Source organism: Diabrotica virgifera, chromosome 9 (genome assembly GCF_917563875.1).
Source record: "Diabrotica virgifera virgifera chromosome 9, PGI_DIABVI_V3a".
Classification (NCBI taxonomy): domain Eukaryota; kingdom Metazoa; phylum Arthropoda; class Insecta; order Coleoptera; family Chrysomelidae; genus Diabrotica; species Diabrotica virgifera.
The window spans coordinates 218,842,472-218,866,847 of record NC_065451.1 but is presented as its reverse complement, the minus strand read 5'-3'; the positions used below and the strand labels follow the sequence as shown (position 1 = coordinate 218,866,847).

The following is a 24,376-nucleotide window of genomic DNA, read 5'->3' as shown; positions in this document are numbered from 1 at the left end:
TTAAATTTTTAAATAAAACACCCTGTAACTCAGTAAGTAGCCACATTTTATTAAGTGATTTTAGACCAATCTTAATATTTTTGGGTGTAGAATCAACAACTTAGAGATTCGTCATTCTTAATGAAACTTAACCCTAAAAGGGCCCGTAGTAATATAACTCCAAGAAAAAAAAAAGATGAGGAAAAAAGACAAAAAAATTTGTTAATTAGCGAAAAATTTCCAGCAATACAATTATCGAAACGTTATTTCAAAATGCTTAATCCCCGCGATGTTATTAAAAAAACAAATTATAAACAAATTTGAATAATTTTCAAATGCCATTTTAGGGGGAGGTTTAATTGAAATTTGAATTTATCGATACATTTATCGAAAATATACAAGAAAATAAAAATAAGATTTAATACAGGTGAATACTTCTTTGGCAACAACCGCGTTTTTGCAATTGAAAATATAGTAACATTTAATAAACAAATTCAATATCTCAAAAAATATTAAATATTTTTGGACCAATTTGTTTTTTATTAATACTGATAACATAGCGCAACTTCTCCTGTAAAATAAGGTATTTTATAGTGCTTATTTAAAACGCTAAAAATAATTTTTTGCAAAGGGCCTAGCCGGGTAAGATGGTGAAAAGTGCCCCCAGCTCGATTTAAATTCCATATAGGCCAATTTTTAGCACATATAGAGGAACTCAATTTCTGAAATTTTTAGCCCCCTAGGTGGTCACGTGACCCCCCTAGAGCCTAATTAGGCTTTTTATGTTTTTATTTTTTATCTCAGGCGCATCAAGAGCTAGCCAAAAACTTTATTAAAAAAAGTTGTAAGTTCCAAAAAGATCTATAAGAAAATTTTTTTTTTTTATTTTTGGCGGGAAATTCGAATTTTTAGAACAATTTTAAACTTTTAAATGACTCTGAAAAAAAAACTAAGACACTCGTTTTTACGAAAATTAATTATAATGTGTATTTTTGCACAATCTTTCACTCTCAATTTTTTCAGATTTTTAAAATTGGTGAAACGTACCTTTAAAAATAAAAAACCGCATTTTTTCAGTTTTTTTTTCGTATTTTGAAACAATTTTATACATATTTTTCAAAAAAGGTAACACTATCACTAGAATAGGTAAAAAACTGAAAAATAATTGGGGTTTGCTTAATAAAAATTTTTTGTAAAGCCATCCATTTTCAAAATACAGGGCGTTGAAGAAAATAAAATTTTACACATTTTTTACGATTTTGCTGAAACTACTGGCAACATTGTAATAAAACTTGGCGGGATTTAAGAGCTGGTTATTGTGCATATTTTGACATACAATTAATGATTTGATATTCATCATTGGCTCGCATAGGGGTAATGGTCTGAACTTTTTAAAGAATAAAGATAGTACGCCACTGACATATTTCAAATTAACAATCGTTTTTTAATTTCTCGTTCAATTTGTGACAAAAAATGTATCTTCTTATTTTTTCATACGACGCGCCATTTTTATTCAAAAAATAAAAGATCTTAACCCTTACAAAGTATTCGAACTTCTAGTAGTTTCTACATCTACATACATAATAAACTCAATCATCCATTATCAAAATTAATTCGAATACTTTGGAAGCGTTAAGATATTTTATTTTTTGCAGCAATACAGCGCGTCGTATGAAAAAATGAGAAGATAGATTCTTTATTGCAAATTGAACGAGGAATTCAAAAATGATTGTTAATTTGAAATATGTCAGTGGCGTACTATCTTTTTTTCTTTGAAAAGTTCAGACCATTACCCCTATGCGCGCCAATGATGAATATTAAATCCTTAGTTGTATGTCAAAACATGCACAATAACTACCTCTTAAAACCCGCCAAGTTTTATTACAATGTTGCCAGTAGTTTCGGCAAAATCGTAAAAAATATGTAAAATTTTGTTTTCTTCAACGCCCTGTATCTTGAAAATGGATGGCGTTACAAAAAATTTTTATGAAGCAAATCCTAATTATTTTTCAGTTTTTTACCTATTCTAGTGACGGTGTTAAATTTTTTGAAAAATATGTATAAAATTGTATCAAAAAAACGAAAAAAAAAACCGAAAAAATGCGGTTTTTTATTTTTAAAGGTACGTTTCACCAATTTTAAAAATTTGAAAAAATTGATGGTGAAAGATTGTGTAAAAATACACATTATAACTAATTTTCGTAAAAACGAGTGTCTTAGTTTTTTTTTTCAGATTTATTTAAAAGTTTAAAATTGTTCTAAAAATTCGAATTTCCCGCCAAAAAAATAAAAAAAATTTTTTCGTATAGATCTTTTTGAAACTTATAACTTTTTTAAATAAACTTTTTGGCTAGCTCTTAATGCGGCTGAGATAAAAAATAAAAACATAAAAAGCCTAATTAGGCTCTAGGGGGGTCACGTGACCACCTAGGGGGCTAAAAATTTCAGAAAGTGAATTCCTCTATATGTGCTATAAAGTGGCCTATATGGAATTTAGATTGGGTTGGGGGCACTTTTCACCATCTTACCCGGCTAGGCCCTTTGTTTTTAAAGATTTATGTATAATTATTTAAATAAATACGGGGTCAAATTTAATTTTGTAAGTCTTATGTGAAAAATTTACCCTTCAACTTTGCAGAAAATAATCCTATACATCTTCATTAGTTGTTATTGAATGACCTCAGCAGTTAAAAAATAAGTTTTTTGCAAAAATGACCCCTTTTTAATTATTTAAACAATGATCCCCTTGTATGATTTGGATACTTTCTTGAAAATATCTTTTGTACCCATCCAAACTTTGATATAAAATTTGTTTCAACCTGTACGAATTTACATTTTGATTTACATGTAGTGTAATTTTATTTTACTAGACTATTTGTTATTTATAGAAAAAGACAGCAAATACAAAATAAGTGAATAATGTGATCGTTCATGGGTAATCTTTCATTTTTCCGACTGTACTTATTACTAAAATACTTTTGGTTTTTCCAGGACGTCGATATCCTGTATCAACAACTGAAGAAAAATGGAGTAAAAACGTCAAAGTATGTCTTCCCGTTTGCTCACGCGGACTACCTAATGGGAAGAAATTATAAAGAATTCTACAAATCTTTGCTTAGAGCAATTCGAGAGTTACATTCTAAATAAATTATTTAGACATTGTAAATAAAATTTATTTTGGTTTATACTGGTTTTATTTTATTACTATTTTCAAAAAAGAACTGCCTTCATGACTAATGTTGACTTTAACATTACCTTTTCCTTGTTGTTGATTTTAGCACTGATTTTTGCCGAAGAAATGTTGTTAATATACGGAACAATACAAATTTAAGCATACTTATTTGGCAGATGATAAACAAATATGAATGAACTGAATTCAGCGATTTTGATATGGCTATGAGTATGAGTCAGACAGTGGCGGCTCGTGAGTTTTACAATAGGGGAGGCTCTAACTATAAAAAATCTAGACAAATTTGCACTAGCAAAAAAATGCACCAAAAAATGTAATTTAAGGCTCCATTTGTTTTTGACCATTTTATTTACATTTCACCTTACGGGGACCCTCCCTCTTACGGCATGATTGAATTGATAACTGAGATGTAGAATAGCTTTTGTAATTAATAATAATAATGTTGTTAGAATTATTGATACTAAAGAACTTTATAAAAACAGGATTAAATCTAAAATTAACGAAATTTTTCGAATATTGAGTCATATCTACCCTACAACGATAGAAGTTCCTTGTACTTGCCGCGATTAATGGAATCATCACTTTCATCGTCTCGCGAAAAGCTAATTCTTTCGAAGCCAAATATATTGTTATATCGATAAGCCTTTTTAAATTCATCCTATTCTTCAAAACCTGATTATTGTAAGTAACTATGGCCTCTTGTTGAGCTGTATATAAAGCAGTTACTATATTTTGTTTAGCAAAAAGTTGTAATTTACACGACGAAAATATGTGATCTTTAGATTTAGAATGTCTTTCAGTTGAACGAGGTAAATTTTTTAGATCTGAATATCCTATTTTAGACCACGTTGTATGGTTTGTGTTGAAAATACACGGTTTGTGTTGAAAATAAGATACAAGGATAGCAAAAAACTTTTTCCCTCTTAATAGACCCGGTTAACCAGTCCCATTTATTATACCAATTAATATTAAATGCACGATTTTGACGATTACCTGAGGTTTTAATAATAGTTAAATTTGGCTGTGGTCTTCCTAAGGTTTTAATAATATAAGCTTTATTATATATACTTAAAGTATTAAAATCATTCCTGAGCAGCCAGTCAATAATATCTTCAGATATTTTGATTTCGTTTAACTTATCCATTTTATATAAACAAACAACGGCACATAAATTTTAAAAATAACCTTACCAAGCCAATAACAACACAAATAAAAATATATGAAATACAAAAATTCACCAAACATTAATTTAAAAAAAAATAAAATGATAAAATCACACCAAGAAATAATCTGACTATTAACTTCCTTATAGAATATAAGTAAAAACACAAGTGAGCCTAATTCTGGTTTAGCCTCCCTTGCCTTATATTTCTGGGTAGTATGACGTGAAGCGATATAATATTACGTTTAATATTATATTGCGTACTTTTATTGCGTTATTTCGTACAATAATACTCTATCGAGTATTATTGTACGCATAGGAAACTATATTGCTGGTTTCGAGAAGTTTGTCGTAACTTATAACACAACGGAGTCGAGTCTGGTTTCTGCCTCCCTTAATAAGGATATGAGGAGCTGCTCACAGCGTTTAGGTGGGCATATAGATGCATTCCAGATGCGCTTAGTTACAAGAGAGCAAGAATTTACACTTTGTATTAGTACGAGCGCTTGTTGTTTCTCGTGATTCAAAATAAACAAAACAGTGACGTTTCATCAATAATTATAGAAATATTATGTCCCAGAGATGACATAAAATGTGTAAAAAATTATGGGGAGGCTAAGCCTCCGTTGCCTCCTCTGACGAGCCGCCACTGAAGTCAGACTACATCAAGATCGCATGTAAATCGTGCTGAAAATCGCCTTGCAGCGAGACCAAAAACAAAAAGAAGGAGCAATGAACTGAATAAAATTTAATTTTTTTTTTAATTTAGACATGGTAACGAAATGGTAACATAAGACAATTTTCTAAAGTTTCACCTGTTTTATGTATTTTGATTGTATTATTTTAATGAAATGATAGAAATTTAAACCCTTGTCTAGTAACCTGATCACATTTATAATCAATTTAGCCTTCTTAGTCCTGTCGCCAGTAGGGGTACAACGGCCTCCTTAATTCAGATGGACTTACCCAAGTTTTCTTTATGTATTTTGACCCGTAGAACACGAATTTTTTGGGTAACAGTCGATCCGGATGTCGATAAGATTGTTATAAACAAAGAACTTGAGGAATCACATAACATCAATTTTTCGCAAAACAAAACATGTTTTTTTATTCTTTGGGTCATTCTAAGCAAAAAATTATTTTACAAGTTTTTTGGCAGGATGCATAGTTTTCGGCATAAACGGGGTTGAACTTTCAAAAAATCGAAAAATTGCAATTTTTGAACCCGAATAACTTTTGATTGAAAATAAAATAGCAATTCTGCTTACCGCATTGGAAAGTTCAAGTAAAATTCTATCGGTTTTGATTATTTTCATTGCTAGAAATTAATTTTTTTATTGTTAAACAAAGCTAGCAACACATGGTAATTGAAGTATGTTTTCAATGCATTTCTAATTTGAAATCGAACGAGTAGGCGCGCATACAGAATTTTACGTACATTACATCCATTAAAACGCATGCATTGGGCCCGGGAAACAGTATGTTTTTATACCTTTATTTAACAAATAAAAACTTATTTTTTAGCAATGCAAACAATCAAAACCGATATAATTTGACTTGAACTTTCAAAAGCAGTAATCAGAATTGCTATTTTATTTTTTAATCAAAAGTTATTCCGGTTCAAAAATTGCACTTTTTCGATTTTTTGAAAGTTTAAGCGCGTATATCTCAAAAACTACGCATCCTACGAAAAAACTTGTAAGACCATTTTCTGCTGAGAATCATCCAAAAAATACAAAAAAATATTTTGTTTTGCGAAACATCGCTGCTATGTAATTCCTCAAGTTCTTTGTTTATAACAATCTTATCGACATCCGGATCAACTGTTACCCAAAAAATTCGTGTTCTACGGGTCAAAATACATAAAAAAACTTGGGTAAGTCCATCTGAATTAAGGAGGCCGTTGTACCCCCCCTGGCGACAGGACTATCTGGTCCGAAACATTTTCTACAGTTAATTTATTTTAAAACATTTTTTACTCAAATACTCCGATTAATTAATTTAAATAATAATTTATTCTCATTTTTTGTTAGTCTTGCTTGGTGGATTTTGAGTCGATCGTTCATAATTAAATAGAAATGAAGTATACAGAAGGGACAGAAATATAATACTGTTAACCTAGATCATCGCCTCGCTCATCTGGAAATAAATATAAAATAGTTACTTTAAGCTTAAAAAAATGTTGCAATAAATAATATACCTATTTAGTGTAGGAAACAGAGTTTGACCCTCGCAAAATGGACACAAGACCAGTTTTATTTTTTTTCTGGTATATCAAGGGGTGCTTATTATAAGACTAACATTTTCTTAAAAAATTTCCCCCCGGAACTCCCCTTTTCATCTTTTTAAAGGGGGTAATTTGTGGTTTTTGCGAAACGTAGCATTTCCTGACTATTTACAAAAAATTTACTTAATAGTAAAATGAAGAGTACTATATTTCCTACTATTTATTTTCCAACAGCATATGCCTATCACCCACCGTTTAGCGGGGGCACCCCAAAGTTGACAATTTAAAAAAAAATATGTTTAAAAAAAATTATTTTGCCCTAACTGTAATGATAATTAAAAAAAACCCTGCGGCAATTAATCACAAATAAGTGGCCGATTTTAGGTATAGGTTTCGTTTAAGGGCAATTGCAAATTTTTTAATTACAGGGTGATACATTTTAAAAACCCCCTTTTTATACCAGCTGAACCGCCTACGCTAGAGTAAAAAAACTTTCAGAGATTATCCATGTACTGGTGTTATTTACAAATTTGTATAATACACCCCCATATTTTCCCCGAAACCCCACAAAAAAGGGAATTAATAAAGAAAATAATCAAAAATTTATTTTGGGCCACCACTGTGGCTTTAGGGTGCAGAGAAAATAAAATATGCATGGGTCATAATGTGTAGCACACAGTGTGTTCTTTTATTTTTCATAAGTACGTTATCAATAAAATGAATAGGTGACGAAAAAAAAAACAAAAACTAAAGCCCGCCAAAGCATTTCTGAGGTTTACGACGCCACTGTGCCGTAACGGTTGCGTATACGAAAAAAATGCGTAGAACCTTATTTGTAGAGAATATAGTGGTCTTTAATTCTGTATAAGTTTTGTTTTAAAAATATGCATAGGTAATGAGAAAATCGTAAAAATATGCTCTCCAAGGGATAGGGGGAGTTTCTGTAGTTTATTTTCAAGGATAGGGGTACTTTCCGCAGGGATGTTGCAATAATCATATATATTTATGAAAAACCGTATTGATGAGGCATATGTCCCTATGGGCCAAAAAGCAAAAAAAAATTTTTTAACCCCCCTGTATTTATTTATTTTTTTTTTGGCTACAGGGGTTGCATCAAGAAATCGCTTTTGGTATCCATGTATGGGTAATAAGAACGTGCACAAAATAATAAATACAGTATTTTAATAAAGGGCATGGTGTGTGAAGAATTCCAAGAAAATCACTTTATTTATTAATTCTCCTTTTTCTTGGGGTGGTTCCGGAAAAAAATGGGGGTGCATTATAGAAATTTGTAACTAACACCAGTACATGAATAATCGCTGAAAGTGTTTTTACTCTAGCATAGGCGGTTCAGATGGTATTAAAAGGGGTTTTTTAAAATGTAACACCCTGTAATTAAAAAATTTACAATTGTCCTTAAATGAAACCTATACCAAAAAATCAGCCACTTATTAGTGATTAATTGTCGCAGGGTTTATTCTTAATTTTCAGTACAGTTAGGGAAAAATATTTTTTTTAAAACATCTTTTTTAAAAATTTGTCAACTTTGGGGCGCCACCCCCGCTAAACGGTGTGTGATAGACATATGCTGTCGGGAAATAAATAGTAGGAAATATAGTCCTCTTCATTTTAATACTAAGTAAATTTTTTGTAAAACGCACAGAAAGGGCTACGTTTCGTAAAAACCACAAATTATCCCCCTTAAAGGGATGAAAAGGGGGTTCCGGGGCGAAATTCTTTAAGAAAACGTTAGTATCATAATAAGCACCCCTTGATATACCAGAAAAAACTGGACTTGTGTCCATTTTGCGAGGTTCAACCCCTGTTTCCTACACTAATTGTAAAACCCAATATGTTTTAATACAACAAAATTATATTTTATAATACTTTAACATCGAAGTAAAAAACTTCTGTTGTATTCAGAACGAACGTCTTCGGATTCATTAGTGAAGTTTAAAGTAGGGGAGAGTTGGACAAAACCGGGCAGGTTGATAAAACCGGGTACCCCTTAATTCTTCTAACTGTCTGCTGCTATCTATTAGACAATGTTAAAATTAGTGTCTCTTTACCACCAACAGTCGTGTGTATTCATTTCTACGTCATTTGAGTAATCTGTGCCGGAGCAGTAAGACCTCACCTGTTTTTTGATGCAGGAAACTCGATTTTTAAGGTAAGTTGATAGCTGTTTTCTCCTCTAATGAATAACTAATGGCCATTTCAAAATTTACTACATGTAACCTAGTATATTACCTTTAATTTGGCCAAAAATTTTGAATATTATAATCATAATTTAAAAATTTAAATAACATTTATTGTCTTGTTTACGAGTTTGACAAAACCGGGTAGTCCGAATATCGACAAAACCGGGTACCCGATTTTATCAGACCTCTTGTTACTTCCAGTTTCTGCAGTGGTTTTTTTGCTTTTAGTTAACTACAACGTGTGACTTCTTCTGTTGAAGAAGCTAGTAGAAAAAACTAAAAAAAATCTTCAGTCGTAAAAAAATTAAAACTAAATGAACTGGACAAAAAAAAAAAAAGAAAAAACGTGGTAAAAACGGCTGCACCAAAAACAAAATTTTGGAGAGTTTGGAGGAAGAAGATAATAATGACGATGCGTGTCTATATTACAATTAACTATTTTCAAATAATAACGCGAAGGAAGGCTGGATAAAATGTGTGTCTTGCACCAAATGGGCTTATGACGCCTGTAGTGCCTATGATGATGTAAATGAAGTTTTTATTTGTGACTTCTGTTCATATATTTTCGATTTTTGTTCACATACTTTTAATAAATATTTTATTTTCTGCCCATTAGTATTTTTACATGGTAATTAAGTTACTACCCGGTTTTATCATACCGGTTGGACAAAACCGGGTATTTTGCAATATTTTCATAAAAATAAAAAAAATTAAAAATCTAAGCATATTATTAAAAATTGGCATTGGCATATCAAACTTAAGTAATTTGAGAATATTTCAATCTGCAGCAAACATTTGCTACTCTAACATAGCAAAAGATACAGACGGTTTTTGGAGTGGTACCCGGTGTTGTCCAGCTCTCCCCTACTGGCACTAATAACCGCAAAACCAAACAGTGGTTGGGTTTTAATTGTTGATTACAAAAAAAGTATTAAATTAGCCGACTATTGGGACCGTGCAAGTTCGGAAAAGCGACACCTGGTTTTATAGCTCGGCAACTTTTTTCGCACCTTTAATTATATTGGCCAATTATTTGTCCTGGTTGCTGAATAATTGTCAAGGCCGTAGCCCAACAAAAATTATAAGAAGAAAAAGCAGTGTTGCCAATCGCATTTCTCTAGATTATCCGATGATCGCTCGAAAAATATCCGATTTGTCAGGAAAAGGTACGCTAGGTCAAAAATTATTCTGTTATTAAAATCAATGTTGCCAATGTTATTCTTTTAGTCCCCTTAACAACCATCAAATAACAAAATCCGTTGTTCGTACGCCAATCAGTTGATTGTAATCAATTATCATTATGATAATTAACATAATTGATTGATTAATTAATTAATTATTAATTATCAATTAACGTAACAATTATTAACATAATTGATTAATTAATCAATTAATCTCATAATTGTAATAAATTATGTTTTCAGCAACCCAATCAAAGTTGACATTGGCAGTAATTAAATATTTGATAATGATCAGTTGATTCCACTTCTCATTAGCGTTCGAACAACCGGCCCTTTAATCTACTGGATTCTCTATTTCACAGTTTAAAAATTTTCGTTTATAGATGAAAATCTCGTATCCTAGTTGATTGTTGCCTAATTCATGTATGTAAATACTATTTACTTACTCTTATTATATTATTCGTATTTTGTATTATCGTAAGTGTTAAATTCTAAATAAATATCAATACAAAAATCAATACAAAATAAACTACAGCTACATTAATAGCATAGTCGCAAAATTTCTGGTCAATGCTTTTAAAATGCATTATTTTTTCGAGTCCTGAGAAAGCTAATAAGTATTATTTAAAAATTTAAACGCAGAATGAAAGATTACATTATTACCGAGGGCCAAAAGTCCCTGAAGATTTCTATAATTTTTATTTTAATATGTTACAGGGGTAAAAGGAAAAGAGAATATTAAGTGTGATTTTTAATTTCAAATATCTCATTCAAAAGAAACATTGTGTTTATTCTAAGGGACTTTCAGCCCTCGGTAATAAAGTAATCTTTTATTCTGCGTTCAAATTTTTCAAAAATATTTATTAGTTTTCTCAGGATTCGAAAAAAATAAATACGTTTAAAGATTATTGGTCCGAAATTTTGCGCCTACGCTCTTTTAACAACTGAAGATTTATTACAACTAAAAAAATAGAGATGTATTTGACAGTCTTGTAGTTATTAAGGTATCAAAGTTATTATCCATAATACCCGTGGTGCGTTCAACGTTAATGCCCGACTAAATAATTTTTTTAGGCAAAAAATTTGAAGGATTTTTGAGTTAATTAGTAGATATCTAGATATTACTAGTTTCAAATAAGTAGATTTTTCCACAACCACTATTCCAAATGCATTTTTCTGCACAATTTTATGTTAACTTAATATTTTCTCACAGCATAACTGACAGTAATGTGCAGAAAAGTGACGTTTCTGTGCCGGAAAGTTCTTTTCTGCATAGTACCATTACATTCCTCAAAAAAAAAAATCATAAATATAATTAGGTAAGTATAACATGTTTTGATGAAATGGTTTTGTTTAAGATATTAGATTTGATAGAACTTTACAAAAAAGAACTAGATTTAACTACATCTCATGTCCGAGAAATCTGGAAACGTTTACTTAAGCATTGCACTACATGAAATGAAAATAAAACTAAATCGTGCGTGAATTAGCTTTCATAAGTTTAAAGACGAAAAGCTAAAAACTCATAAATAACATCGGACGGCTTTTGAAATTTGAACTGGATTAGTATGCCTTAAGTTTAAGTGGATGCACTTGTGCATTTAAATTCTAAACAAAAGAATCGGCACATGTCCCTTTTGTCAAAAGATGAAAAGTATCGGATGTAACTAACATTCATCCAGTAGGCTATTTATAAAAATTTGGGTCGAACCAAACAAAATTAATGTGTTGTTGGTGTTGGGAATATATGGATGAGAAAGTTTTAGTCGATGGTAAATACACTGACAACTCTCAAAAAGGTACGCAAATCGGATAATTATCCGCCGATTGGCAACACTGAGAAAAAGTAAGATTTAGGTTATGTTATTAAAAGGTAAACAATTGTATGTAGTAAATAAAATTAGTTATTAAAATGCAGTACTGCAAGCAAAATACAATTAATTAAATATCTATGCTTTTATATAATAATTGCATATCATATCAATATTTTGAGCAATGTATTAAAATTTTTCTTCTTCAATGACAGTAGGTATGAAATATACGTCAAGTTGACAATTTCAATTGACAATATGAATTATTTAAGAAAGTTGCAAGATTTCTCCGCTATTCGCGCACGATCGTTTCTAGTATCCCCTCCAAGTACTTGCACACCGCGAATAAGTTAATGAAAATGGATATAACTATTCGGACTGCATGTCTCCCTATTCGAAAAAGCAAATTACGTATGTATTGGACCTCAGTACCCTGACAACTATACAGGGTGTTTGGTAAAGGATGGGCCATAGCTTAAATTTAAATTCCTGAGGTTATAAAAGGTCGATTAGTACGAAAGTTGATAATAACCGAAATACAGGGCGTCAAAGTAAAACTTTTATTTTATTTATTCTTGAATATTTCCTGAGAGGCATGGGATAACAACACGTGGTGCTGGTACTGTACACCCTACTAAATTATGTTAAAGAAATGTTTCTGGCTACTACCAGAGGCGTACGACGGGGGAACGTAAATGGTTGACCCCTCCCAAATTCTACGACACTGGCGAAATTTTTATTTTAGTGTAATTTTTGCATTTACCAATACTTTCTATGTAAATAACATACCCTTCATTCATAACTATAAAGCCATTAGTTTTCGAGATATTTGAAGCTAAAAACGAAGGAGCATAATACATTAATCAAAATAACTGTCCCTTTTTATTTTTAACCTCAAATATCTCGAAAACTAATGACTTTATCGTTACGAATGAAGAGTATATTATTTGCACAGAAAGTATTCTTCTTCTTTCTTCTTGACTGGCTTTACAACTCGGGGTGAGTCTTCGCCGCATCCACTATGGCCCTCCATCGTCTGCGATCTTGCGCTTCGATTTGCCATTGTTGTACCCCAATCCTAGATAGATCGGTTTCAACATTATCCTTCCATCTTTTTCTGGGACGGCCCACTGATCTTCTACCGTCTGGTCTCTCGAAGAACACTGTCTTTAGCACTCTGTCTTCCTCTGATCTTACTACATGACCTGCCCATCTTATCCGATTAGCTTTTATATGTCTGACGATGTTTTCAGTACCATATAGAGTCACCAATTCAGCATTGCGGCGCCTTCTCCACTCTCCTGTCAATTCATCTCTTTGAGGACCAAATATAATTCTGAGGACTTTCCTTTCAAATATCAGCAATTTATTTATTTTACCAATGCGGCTTTCGAAGTGGAAGGTCAACAATAGATCAAATATTTACCATCCGACAAATATTAGAAAAAAACTGGGAATTCAACCGAGATGTACACCAAATCTTCGTAGATTTCCAGCAAGCATATGACTCGATAAAAAGAAGCAGACTATGGCTAGCAATGCTAGAAATGGGAATACCAAGAAGATTAGTGCAGCTCACTCAAATGTGCGTGGCAGACTCATATGCACAGGTAAAGATAGGAAACAGAACATCGATGCCATTTAGTATAACATCAGGGCTTAGACAAGGAGACCCTTTATCACCATTGCTATTCAATTTGGCTTTAGAATACGCAATAAGTAAAATATCGTCTGAACTAACAGGGGGATTCGCAAATCGAGGATCAAAACTATTGTTGGCCTTTGCCGATGATCTAGATGCAGTCGCTCATTCTACAAGAGACGTAAGAGAGGTGTTTTCACAGCTCGAGGAGGAAACAGGTAACCTGGGCCTTCGAATAAATGAAGAGAAGACGAAATATATGCTGGTGACCAAAAATCCAAGACCAAGAGTTAGGCAGAACGTAACTATTAATGACCACAACTTTGAAGTAGTAAAAGAGTTTAAATATCTGGGAGCAGTAATCACAGAGGACAATCACATAGAAAAAGAGGTCTCAGCAAGAATAGCTGCGGAAAATAGAGCATTATACTCCCTATCATCATTATTAAGATCTGGGCTGCTAAAAAGACAATCTAAATTAAGACTGTACATGTCAATTATTCGCCCAGTTGTTACATATGGGAGTGAAATCTAAAAATTGTGCTAAAATAGCAGTTCCGTCAGTGGCGTAGAAAAAATTGCACAAGCCAAATGAAGATGGGCTGGACATGTAGCACGTTTAAATGATAATAGGTGGACCAAAAGACTCATAGAATGAAGACCCAGAGAAGATAAAATACACAGAGGTGATCACCAAAAAGATGGATGGATGACTTGAGAAAAGCAGTGGAAAATTGGATACAGAAGGGACAAGATAAAGAACAGGAGAAGAATGTGGAGGAGACCTATATCCAACATGGATGCAAGAGGTTGATCAATGATGATGATGACCAGGAAAGAGCAGTTGCAGAAGAACAAGATAATTAGTTTAATTACTAATGAACAAATAAAAAGTTGTTGAACTTATTTATGGCTAAGGTAAATGCATAATGATTACATATTATTCAAATCGTTTTTTACATAAAAACTCAATTAAAGTGAATAAAAATTGTTCTGCGGTAAATAATCGGCAAATGCCGCCTCGCGGTAATTATTATAGGGTCGAGGTAAAATTATAAAAATAATGTCAGTTATTTTGGATATAAATCATTTGATGCTTGTTAGACAAACGAGTCAATGTTTTTGCATAGTAAACAGTTATTATTTTAATGAATTTGTGGTTAATAGTTGTACCGTGTGATAGTTGGCTGACGGGTCCCTACTTCAGGGGGTGAGTAAAACAGTGGCATAATCTATGGTTTTGACTAACAAACACTCAAAAGTGCCAAAAATTAAACGCTTAAGATTTTTTATTTCTAATTATTACAATAATTAAGCAAAAAATCTTAAATGTCTAGTAGTAAGTAATGAAGCTTAAAATAGGACAAAACCTCGCAATTTTTACAGAATGGATCAATTTGCTTGAACATTTGAGAATAAGTAGTGGATAGTCCAAGGATCAAAATCTATAAGATGCCGAAAGGCGCTTTTACCATGGAGGTGGTTGCCACCCCATCTCGGGGTGGAAATTTTTATTTTATTTTGACCGCAAAAGTTGGTAAAAACATTCATTCTAAGCAAAAAACTTTCTATACATTTTTTTTGATAAAATTAACAGTTTTCGATTTATTCGCTATAGAAAATGTTACTTTTATATCGAAAAAATCAATGTTTTTAATCAGTTTTCTGCTAATAACTCAAAAAGTTTTCGTTTTATCAAAATAACTTTGCTTAGCAAAAATGTACCTTTTGAAAAAATAACAAAACCGTTTTTTATTTTTCTTTAAGACCAATAGTAATCCAGCTATAATTTATTATGTTAGCTCTTCTTCGTCCAATGCTAAATATTGTAGTTTCAAGGTCAAAAGACGGGAAAAATATGCGTTTTTCGAGGATAACTTGTTCAAACTAATTTAAAGTATTTAAAAATATCTATCTCCAGAAATAAAAAATAGTATCTAGCTCAAAAATTAGGTGACTTATAATAAAAAAAATGTCAGTCCCTTTTTTTTCAGCCAAAAAGTGAATGGAATCTTCCCTCTACTTACCAATCTATTTAAAATTAGTCACATGATCTTATTTGGTCTTCTTTATTTATGTATTATTAATAGGTTCTAGAGGTTTGACCGTTTTAGAATGATTAATTTTAAAAAAATAAAGTTAAAAGCGAATAACGAATTTTTGTTGTTTGGTAAATTTCTGGTTTGGTAGTTTGGTAAAAATAGTTTGGTAATTTTGGCAATTTTCTTCAGAATAGAAAGATTAACATCAGAGATACGAAAAAATATTTAAATATAAAATTGTAGCCTATTTAATTCCCAAGAACTTGGTTTGCAAAAATTTTTTCTACAGCAAAAATTGAGTGAGCTAGTGACAATTAAAACTTATACATGCAAAAACGACTTTTACCAACCCTTTCAAAGTCACCTCTTTTTGCGACTAAGGATTTTAAAAGGATTTAATATTAATAGCCTTATAGACCTTGTAAAAAACTACAAAATTCTTTTTTACCAAACTTTCTAGGATAAAAAATAAAAAGTTAGGGTTAAAAAATCAATATATTTTTTTGAAAAAAAAAAGGATAAATCCAATTGGAAGCATAATAATGTAAGTTAGCAGTGTTTTTAGTCATTGGCCTTAGTCATACTTCTTTATTTATATATTATTAATAGACTCCAGAAGTTTGACTGGCTTAAAATGATTTGTTTTTAACAAAATGGAGTTAAAAGCGAATAACGAATTTTTGTAGTTTGGTAAAAAATGCAATTTTCTTCAGAATAGAAAAATTAGCATCAGAGATACGAAAAAATGTTTAAATATGAAATTGTAGTTAATTTAATTCCCAAGAACATGATTTGAAAAAATTTTTTCAACGGCTAAAATTGAATGAATCGTATATAAGTATGATATCGAAAAACATTGATTTTTTCGATATAAAACCAACACTTTCGATAGCGAATAAATAGAAAACTGTTAATTGTATCAAAAACATGTATTGACTATTTTTTGCTTAAAATTAATGTTTTTATCAACTTTTGCGGTAAAAATATAATAAAAAATGTCCACCCCCGAGATAGGGTGGCAACCACTCCCATGGTTAAAGCGCCTTTCGGCATCATATAGATTTTGATCCTTGGACTATCCACTACTTGTTCTCAAATTTTCAAGCAAATCGATCTATTCTTTAAAAATTGCGAGGTGAAAAGCTTCGGTTCCTGGACTATAGTTTAAACATTGTTTTAGAAGTAGGTAATGCTACATTACATTTATTGCAGCAAAAAGGATATTTTTTGTGGTTAAGAGAGTAAAAAGAGGTTGGAAAAGGGGAGCAAGCAAACAAATAGAGGAGGACCAACATTGAAGAGATAAAGAGATGACAAAATCAAAACCAGCGAAATACAGTAGATGAGTGCACAATTGGAACGGTAGAGGGATATTTTGGAATACTGAAAAACTGGATATACTGGAATATTGGAAATAATGTTAATTTATTTTGTGCCTTTTTCTCACTAATCACAGAATTGTTCACTTAAAATTGTTAGTTCACAGTCTATTACAAAATATGAATTTCCCTGTTTTTTTTTATTCAAATATAAAACAAAAATATTATCTACACATTTTTTTGTATGAAATACGTTTTAGCCCATTTCTAGATTATAATGCTTTCTTATCAGTATTCATTATTTACTTCTAAAATACGTGTTTTACTTATAGTAGGGTTACTAATACGTTATGCGCTATTGGGTTGGGAAGATTAGGTCCTAAACCAGAAAAAGTCAAGTTTAGTTTTCCATTTTGGTGGGGACTTTCCATTTTTTAATTTAATTTTCCATTTCCAACAATCTTTTTTTCGATTAAAGCGCCGTCTATCCATAACTCGAAATAATCCAAATCTGCAATAAGAAATAGGGGCTCATATTAAGATTTTAAAGTAACCCTCCACCCCACCTTTGTGGGGGGCCGAGTTTGCTGCCATTCGATAGATTTTTAAAAAATATTGAATACGTGTTATTTTCAGTTTTTCGATCTGAAGTTCATCTCGACAAATAATGCGGGGTTTCTATTTAGACCAGGACGCATCTGTAAAAATAATAGTACATTTGGATGTTGAGAGGTGACTCATATTTTTTTGCAGAAATTGCTTCGAAATAACTCATATAATAATAAATGAGTTATCCCCCACTCAAAAAGATCCGGAACATTGTTTAAATAATCAAAATTTGTTTTTTGAATATAACTTTAAAAGTATTTATTTTCAAGAAAAGTTACACTGACATAAACGTTGCGTAATTAAATTTCCTACAATATAGGCTTAGTTAAAAATATAAAAATTGTCACTATTGTTGCAAAATAGCAATAATTGCGAAAAAAAAACATAAAAACAAGTATTCGCATTTTATGTTTTTCAACCATTTATGCTACACTTAAAACCTTTGTATATCACCCAGAAATACTTTATGATATAGTAAAACATTACTGTAAATTTCATTATGATCGGTTAAATAGGTTTTGCAATCCAGCTTTCGTAAAAAAATTCATTTTTTCAAAATGTTGCAGGACTAAAAATAAAGCAGACAGTAAGTTAAATTTTTTTTACATATAGAAGAATACCGTACCTTTTATTTGCAATTTGCAAAATTAAAATCGGTTAACTATCACGGCGTCAAGATTTTTTTTAAATAAGCATAAATTTTTGGTGCTACGCGCAGGTAAGCGGATACGTTTGCTCTGATTGGGCATTCCAATGACCTTTGATAATGATTGATAAATTTTATTTTTTAGTACATTTCGATATAAATAAATATATTTGTTTATTGCAAAATAAAAACACATACTCTGTCCTTTGAAATAACACTTTTTAACCTTTCGTTACTCGCGCCAACTTTTTGTGATCGGATACTCGCGCACGGTGCAGGAGACCGGGTCCAAAAATATGGGTCAGCAGTGTTTTAAAATTATTTTTTTTTGCAAATTTGTGTACGATTAAATTATTTAATGAATATATGATCATATAATTTTGTAGATATGCGTTTGTGTTCACATTATATTACTTTAATCAAAAATTTAATAATTTTCATTGTTATCCATTTATATGTATATACAAAAACTTTGGAAGTGAAAAAAAATTGAATATGGTTAAATTTGTTTACTAAGAACTTTAGATCTTAATTCAATACACAAAAAAATTAAAAATAAAGAGTAATTGTAGTAACAAAAAAAGTTATAAAAATTAATTAACGTTTTTAAAACATGAAATACACAATGGTGTCACATTCATTGGAACAATGGTGTTCCAAACACAGATATTTTGAGCATATTTGGCAGTAAAACTTTGTTTTTCTATTTTTCTTCCAATCACAAACAGCACAGCGATCTGAAGTTCCTGGTGTTACGACTGGTACTTGTTCTGTTGGTAAACCACATATCTCCCTAAACCTCATTCTGATGGTTCTGGGTAAGTTATATATTTATATTTATATATATAAATATAAATAAACTAATCTATAAACATTGAAAATAAGGAAAAGATCTTAAATTACCTTACTAATTAAAAATATCGATGTGTGATCCATACACAAAAATTGGTGCACAAATACTCGCACACGGTGTACGGGACCGTGTTGCGTAATAACAAAAGAACAGTACTATTTTTTACACTGCGAACTGACTTTACCCACAGTTGATTGACCACTGAAGACGTATACGAAGTAGCCATTCAAAATCCCCACTACAAGCAGAGTTACAGGAATTTATTTACAGGCCCGGTCTCCCACACCGTGTGCGAGTAACGGAGGTTTAAGCAAAAACTTTCTTTGTTCATATATTTTAACTTAAAGAATAAAATTTATTATTTTTAAACATTTGCAATTGTTTAAACAATATTTCACAAACAATAATCAAATTAGTTTAATTTTTGTGGAATTAAAATATTAAAATACAACAAAATATAGAGTAAGAAAATAATATATTAGGTGAAGATTGGAAGAAATTTTTGTGGAAATTAACTTGTGTGAATCGAACACCGCTGTCCTGCGCGTAGCACCAAAAATTAATGTTTATTTAAAACCATTCCTGATGCCGTGGTAGTTAACCGATTTTAATTTTGCAAATTGCACATGAAAGGTACAATATTCTTCTATATACAAAAAATCAACTTGCTATAGTCTGTTCGCTAAACTCAGACGCAACTTTCTAGATATTTTAGTCGGTAATTTTGCCAATTTTAGTAAAATTGGCAAAAAATAATTACTAAATAATTAATAATCACTAAATAGTTAGTAATTTTGTCAATTTTTGCAAAATTGGCAAAAAACAAAAAAATTATCGACTAAAATATCTAGCCAGTTGCGTCTGAGTTTAGCGAACCGACTATATCTGCTTTATTTTCAGCCCTGCAACATTTTGAAAAATAAATTTTTTTGCGAAAGCTGGATTGCAAAATTTATTTTGCAATATCTATTAAACTGATCTTAATGACATTTACAGTATTATTTTGTTATATCATAAAGTTTTTCTGGGTAAAATATTAGGGTCCTAAGTGTAGCATAAATGGTTGAAAAACGTAAAATGCAAATACTTGTTTTTTTATGTTTTTTTCGCAATTATTGCTATTTTGCAACAAAGGTGACAATTTTTAAAATTTTTAACCAATCTTATATTGAAGGAAATTTAATTACGCAACTTTGATCTTAGAGCAACTTTTCTCGGAAGTGAATACTTTTAAAGTTATATTCAAAAAAAGAAGAAAAAAATCGAATTTTTCCTTAATTTTTTGACATTTTGATTATTTAAACAATGTTCCGGACCTTTTTGAGTGGGAGGATAACTCAAATATTATTATGAGTTGATTTCAAGCAATTTCTGCAAAAAAATATAAGTCACCTCTCAACGTCCATCTCAAAACAGATCGCCTTGGACAAATTTAAAATTTTAAATTTACCCCCATCTCTCTCCGTGGGGGTCGTGTTTGGTATCATTCTATAAATTTTTGGAAAATATTGAACAAGTATTGTTTAGTTTCTCCATCTGACGTTCATTTCGCAAAATATTCGCTTTTTTTGTGAAACTTTGTGACATCTAGTTCCTTGTGCCCCGCTCAAATCGTCAGATTTTTGAAATATACACTATTCTGCATGTACTTAACTTATCTTATTTTATTCTGACGATTTCGAGTTTTTCTAAGGATAGAATTTTTTTACGGACTGCCCCCAACGCACGCCCCTGTATTAAGAGTCCATTTATGGTAGGGATATACACTAATCATTAAAATTAACGCACCACCTTAAAAATGGGACATTTTTGATGTCTCGTATTTCCTAAACCTGTTGTCTGATTTTAGTGATTTTTTCAATATTTTATAGCTTTATTCTTCAAGAATATCGATGTAATAATATTGTTGCTAAACAGATAAGTGTCCTTGCATACCGGGTGTAACAATGATAGTGTGTTTTTTTCCTCAAAGTTTGGAACACCGTGTGGAATATTCTACCGTATATAAAATATTGAAATTAAAACTTAACTGTAGCCTTAGGCTTTCTTAACATTTTGATTTTTAATTCATTCGCTTATGTTGGATAATAAAAAAGTTAGGTACTTTAACAACTAGCAACGTTCTTCATCAATACAGGGTGTTTCTAAATAAGTGCGACAAACTTCAAGGGGCAATTCTGCATGAAAAATAATGACCGTTTGCTTTATAAACATACGTTCACAAATGCTTCGTTTCCAAAATACGGGATGTTGAATTTTTTCTTAAAAACTGACGATTTATATATTGAACCAATACAGAAGTAAAAACTTCGAGATGTATTCTGGTATAAAATCGTTTATTTAAAACTATAAAATGTCATGGATTGCAGAACGTTTTCGTTCTAAACACAACATCTTCAGTGCATCCTGCCGAGTATTTTGAAACTAGCACACTGTAAATAGTGTTAACATCATCGTATATGGTTTACATAATGTAATATATTAAAATGTTATGACTACAAGTCGATGTTGATAGATAAAGTGGAACACATGCTAAAAGGGTGCCATGGTTCCCTGCTCGAAGATGCTAGGTACTTGCCAATTCAATGGGCACAGACCAACTCTGAGTTGGCACCCTTTTAGCCTGTGTTCCACTTTATCTATCAACATCGACTTGTAGTCATAACATTTTAATATATTACATTATGTAAACCATATATGATGATGTTAATACTATTTACAGTGTGCTAGTTTCAAAATACTCGGCAGGATGCACTGAAGATGTTCTGTTTGGAACGAAAACGTTCTGCAATCCATGACATTTTATAGTTTTAAATAAACGATTTTATACCAGAATACATCTCGAAGTTTTTACTTCTGTATTGGTTTTTTAAACTATGGTATACAGCCAACTATTGGGATTTTCCCATTGATTTTTTTTTTATTTATATATTGCTCTAAAAGCGGTTAAGGTACATATATGCAAATGAAATTTACTAGGTTTTAAGAGGTATTTATTGCCCATTTTTTGACGTACAATTAAGAATTTTATATTCACCATTGGCGTGCATACGGGTCATATTACCCGTATGCACGCCAATGGTGAATATAAAATTCTTAATTGTATGTTAGAAAATGCGCAATATCTATTTCTTAAAACCTACCAAATTTCATTTGCATATATCTCAACCAATTTTAGAGCAATAAATCAAATCGTCAGTTTGTAAGAAAAAATTCAACATCCCGTATCTCGGAAACGAAGCATTTGCGGACATATGTTTATAAGGCAAACGGTCATTATTTTTTCATGCAGAATTACCCCTTAAAGTTTGTCGCACTTATTTAGAAACACCCTGTATTGATGAAGAACGTTGCTAGTTGTTAAAGTACCTAACTTTTATATTATCCAACATAAGCGAATGAAACAAAAAGCAGAGTGTTAAGAAAGCCTAATGCTACAGTTGAGTTTTAATTTCAATATACGCTAGAATATTCCACAGGTTGTTCCAAACTTTAAGGAAAAACACACTATCATTATTACACCCGGTATACAATGACACTTATCTGTTTAGCAACAATATTATTACGTCGATATTCTTGAAGAATAAAGCAGTAACATATTAAAAAAATCACTAAAATCGGACAACAGGTTTAGGAAATACGAGACATCAAATATGTCCCATTTTTAAGGTGGTGCGTTAATTTTGATGCTTAGTGTATTTACAGGGTACAAGGATTCTCTCCTTGTAATTTTCTGATGCGCTCGGGTAACTGCAAAAATCCTCTATTGTGCTCCCCTACCATTATACATGTTGTTAAATATTAAAACATATGTAATATAATGGAATACAATAAAAATGCATTTATAGGTTTTTTATGTGTATCTACTAAACTAACAATCAATTTTTACCCCTACTTCGTTTTATTGCTGTCTTATCTCGCGTATTTAAATGACTACTGTACTTATTAACTATTATTTTTATTTTTAGTGACACGTGACACAAGATGAAATTGGTAACAAGACTTACTGTGTTGTATGTAGTGGTTAAATATGTTAGTTGTACCGAAAATAAAAATAATGTATGCACAAACCTTCTGGACTACAAAAATTTGCAAACCAGCAAGAATTGTTATTACAATCCTAATTTAAAAGCTTCAACGGTAAGTCATGATCTTAGTTTTTTTGGTATTATTTTCACTGACTTAAAATGAAGTCATACCTTGCCCATTGCATTACTAAACAATAACCAAATTGAAGAGCCTATAACAGGGGTAGCCAAGCTCCTTGATAATCCGAGCCACTTTTCAAAATTTGAAATGTTTCGAGAGCCGCAATTAAACAATTTTATCTAAAAAGTGTACAGACGGTATTAAATTTTGCTCTCACTGTATGGATTTCACGAATTTTAAAGTGAAATAAAATGGTTAACATCGTTGTTTCAAATATTCAAATAATTCTGCAAGCAGTCTTTGCTAATTTAGGATACTTTGATTCTTCATCATCCTTCCATCTTTTTCTGGGACTGCCTACTTATCTTCTATCGTCTTTCAAAAAACAACGTCTTTAACACTCTGTCCTCCTCTGATTTACCACATGAACGGCCCATCTTTTCTTAGCGAATAATTAGCTATACAGTCTTAATTTATATTGTCTTTTTAGCTGCTTAGACCTTAATAATGATGGCAGAGAGTATAATGTTCTATTCCACGTACCTATCCTTGCTGAGACCTCTTCATCAGAATCAAAACTAAATCCTAAATTTTTCTTTCTGCTAAATCCAAACTAAAATACAAGTTTCTGAAGATGTAAGGGGCGTGCAAAAAATAACAAATTAGTGTGCCATTTTATGATTTATTGATGCCCCTTTGATTAAAAAATACCGGATACTTTTTGGAAAATTTACATCTTTAATGTTCTTTTAGCCTCCTGACAAAATTTCAGCACATGGATCTAGCAGGTTTTGATTCTATAGGCCTCAGGTGTAGTTGTCATGTGTGATTACCGCCATATATTTAAACTCTTTTTTTTACCAATTCCAAATTGTAGTCATTAATAGTTATGTTCTCTCTAACTCCTCGGTCTTGAATTTTTGGTTATTAGCATATATTTCGTCTTCTCTTCATTTATTTAAAGGCCCAGACTACCTGTTTTATCCTCGAGTTGTGAAAACAACTCCCTCACGTCTCTTATGTAGATTGAGTGACTGCACCTATATCATCAGCAAATGACAACAATAGTTTTGATCCTCGATTCGCAAATCCTCCTCTCAGCTCAGATGATATGTTACTTATTACATATTCTAAGGCCAAATTGAATAGCAACAGTGATAAGGGGTCTCCTTGTCCAAGTCCTGATGTTAGTCTTTTATATTTGTTGTCAGTAATTTAAGACATTTTAAAAAACAAAAATTAAAAGTAAATCAGGTCCATTTATTGAGAGACACAAATAATCCTTCAAAGAAAAACATGCGGCTCGCGAGCCACAGTTTCGCCACCCCTGGCCTATAATATACTCATCATCATCAATGGCGCTAC

The 24,376-nt window shown here is 31.4% G+C and overlaps 1 protein-coding gene across 1 annotated transcript in view; it reads left to right on the top strand.

Moving 5' to 3' along the window:
• The window catches only part of LOC114341129 (uncharacterized), an 83,116-nt gene that overhangs the window by 29,622 nt on the left and 29,118 nt on the right, over positions 1-24,376 (top strand). Inside the window, exons 9-10 of the mRNA XM_050660874.1 lie at positions 2,971-3,123; positions 22,841-23,002. Of these exons, the coding sequence (XP_050516831.1) occupies positions 2,971-3,123; positions 22,841-23,002 (315 nt within the window). The remainder of the gene's footprint in view (positions 1-2,970; positions 3,124-22,840; positions 23,003-24,376) is intronic.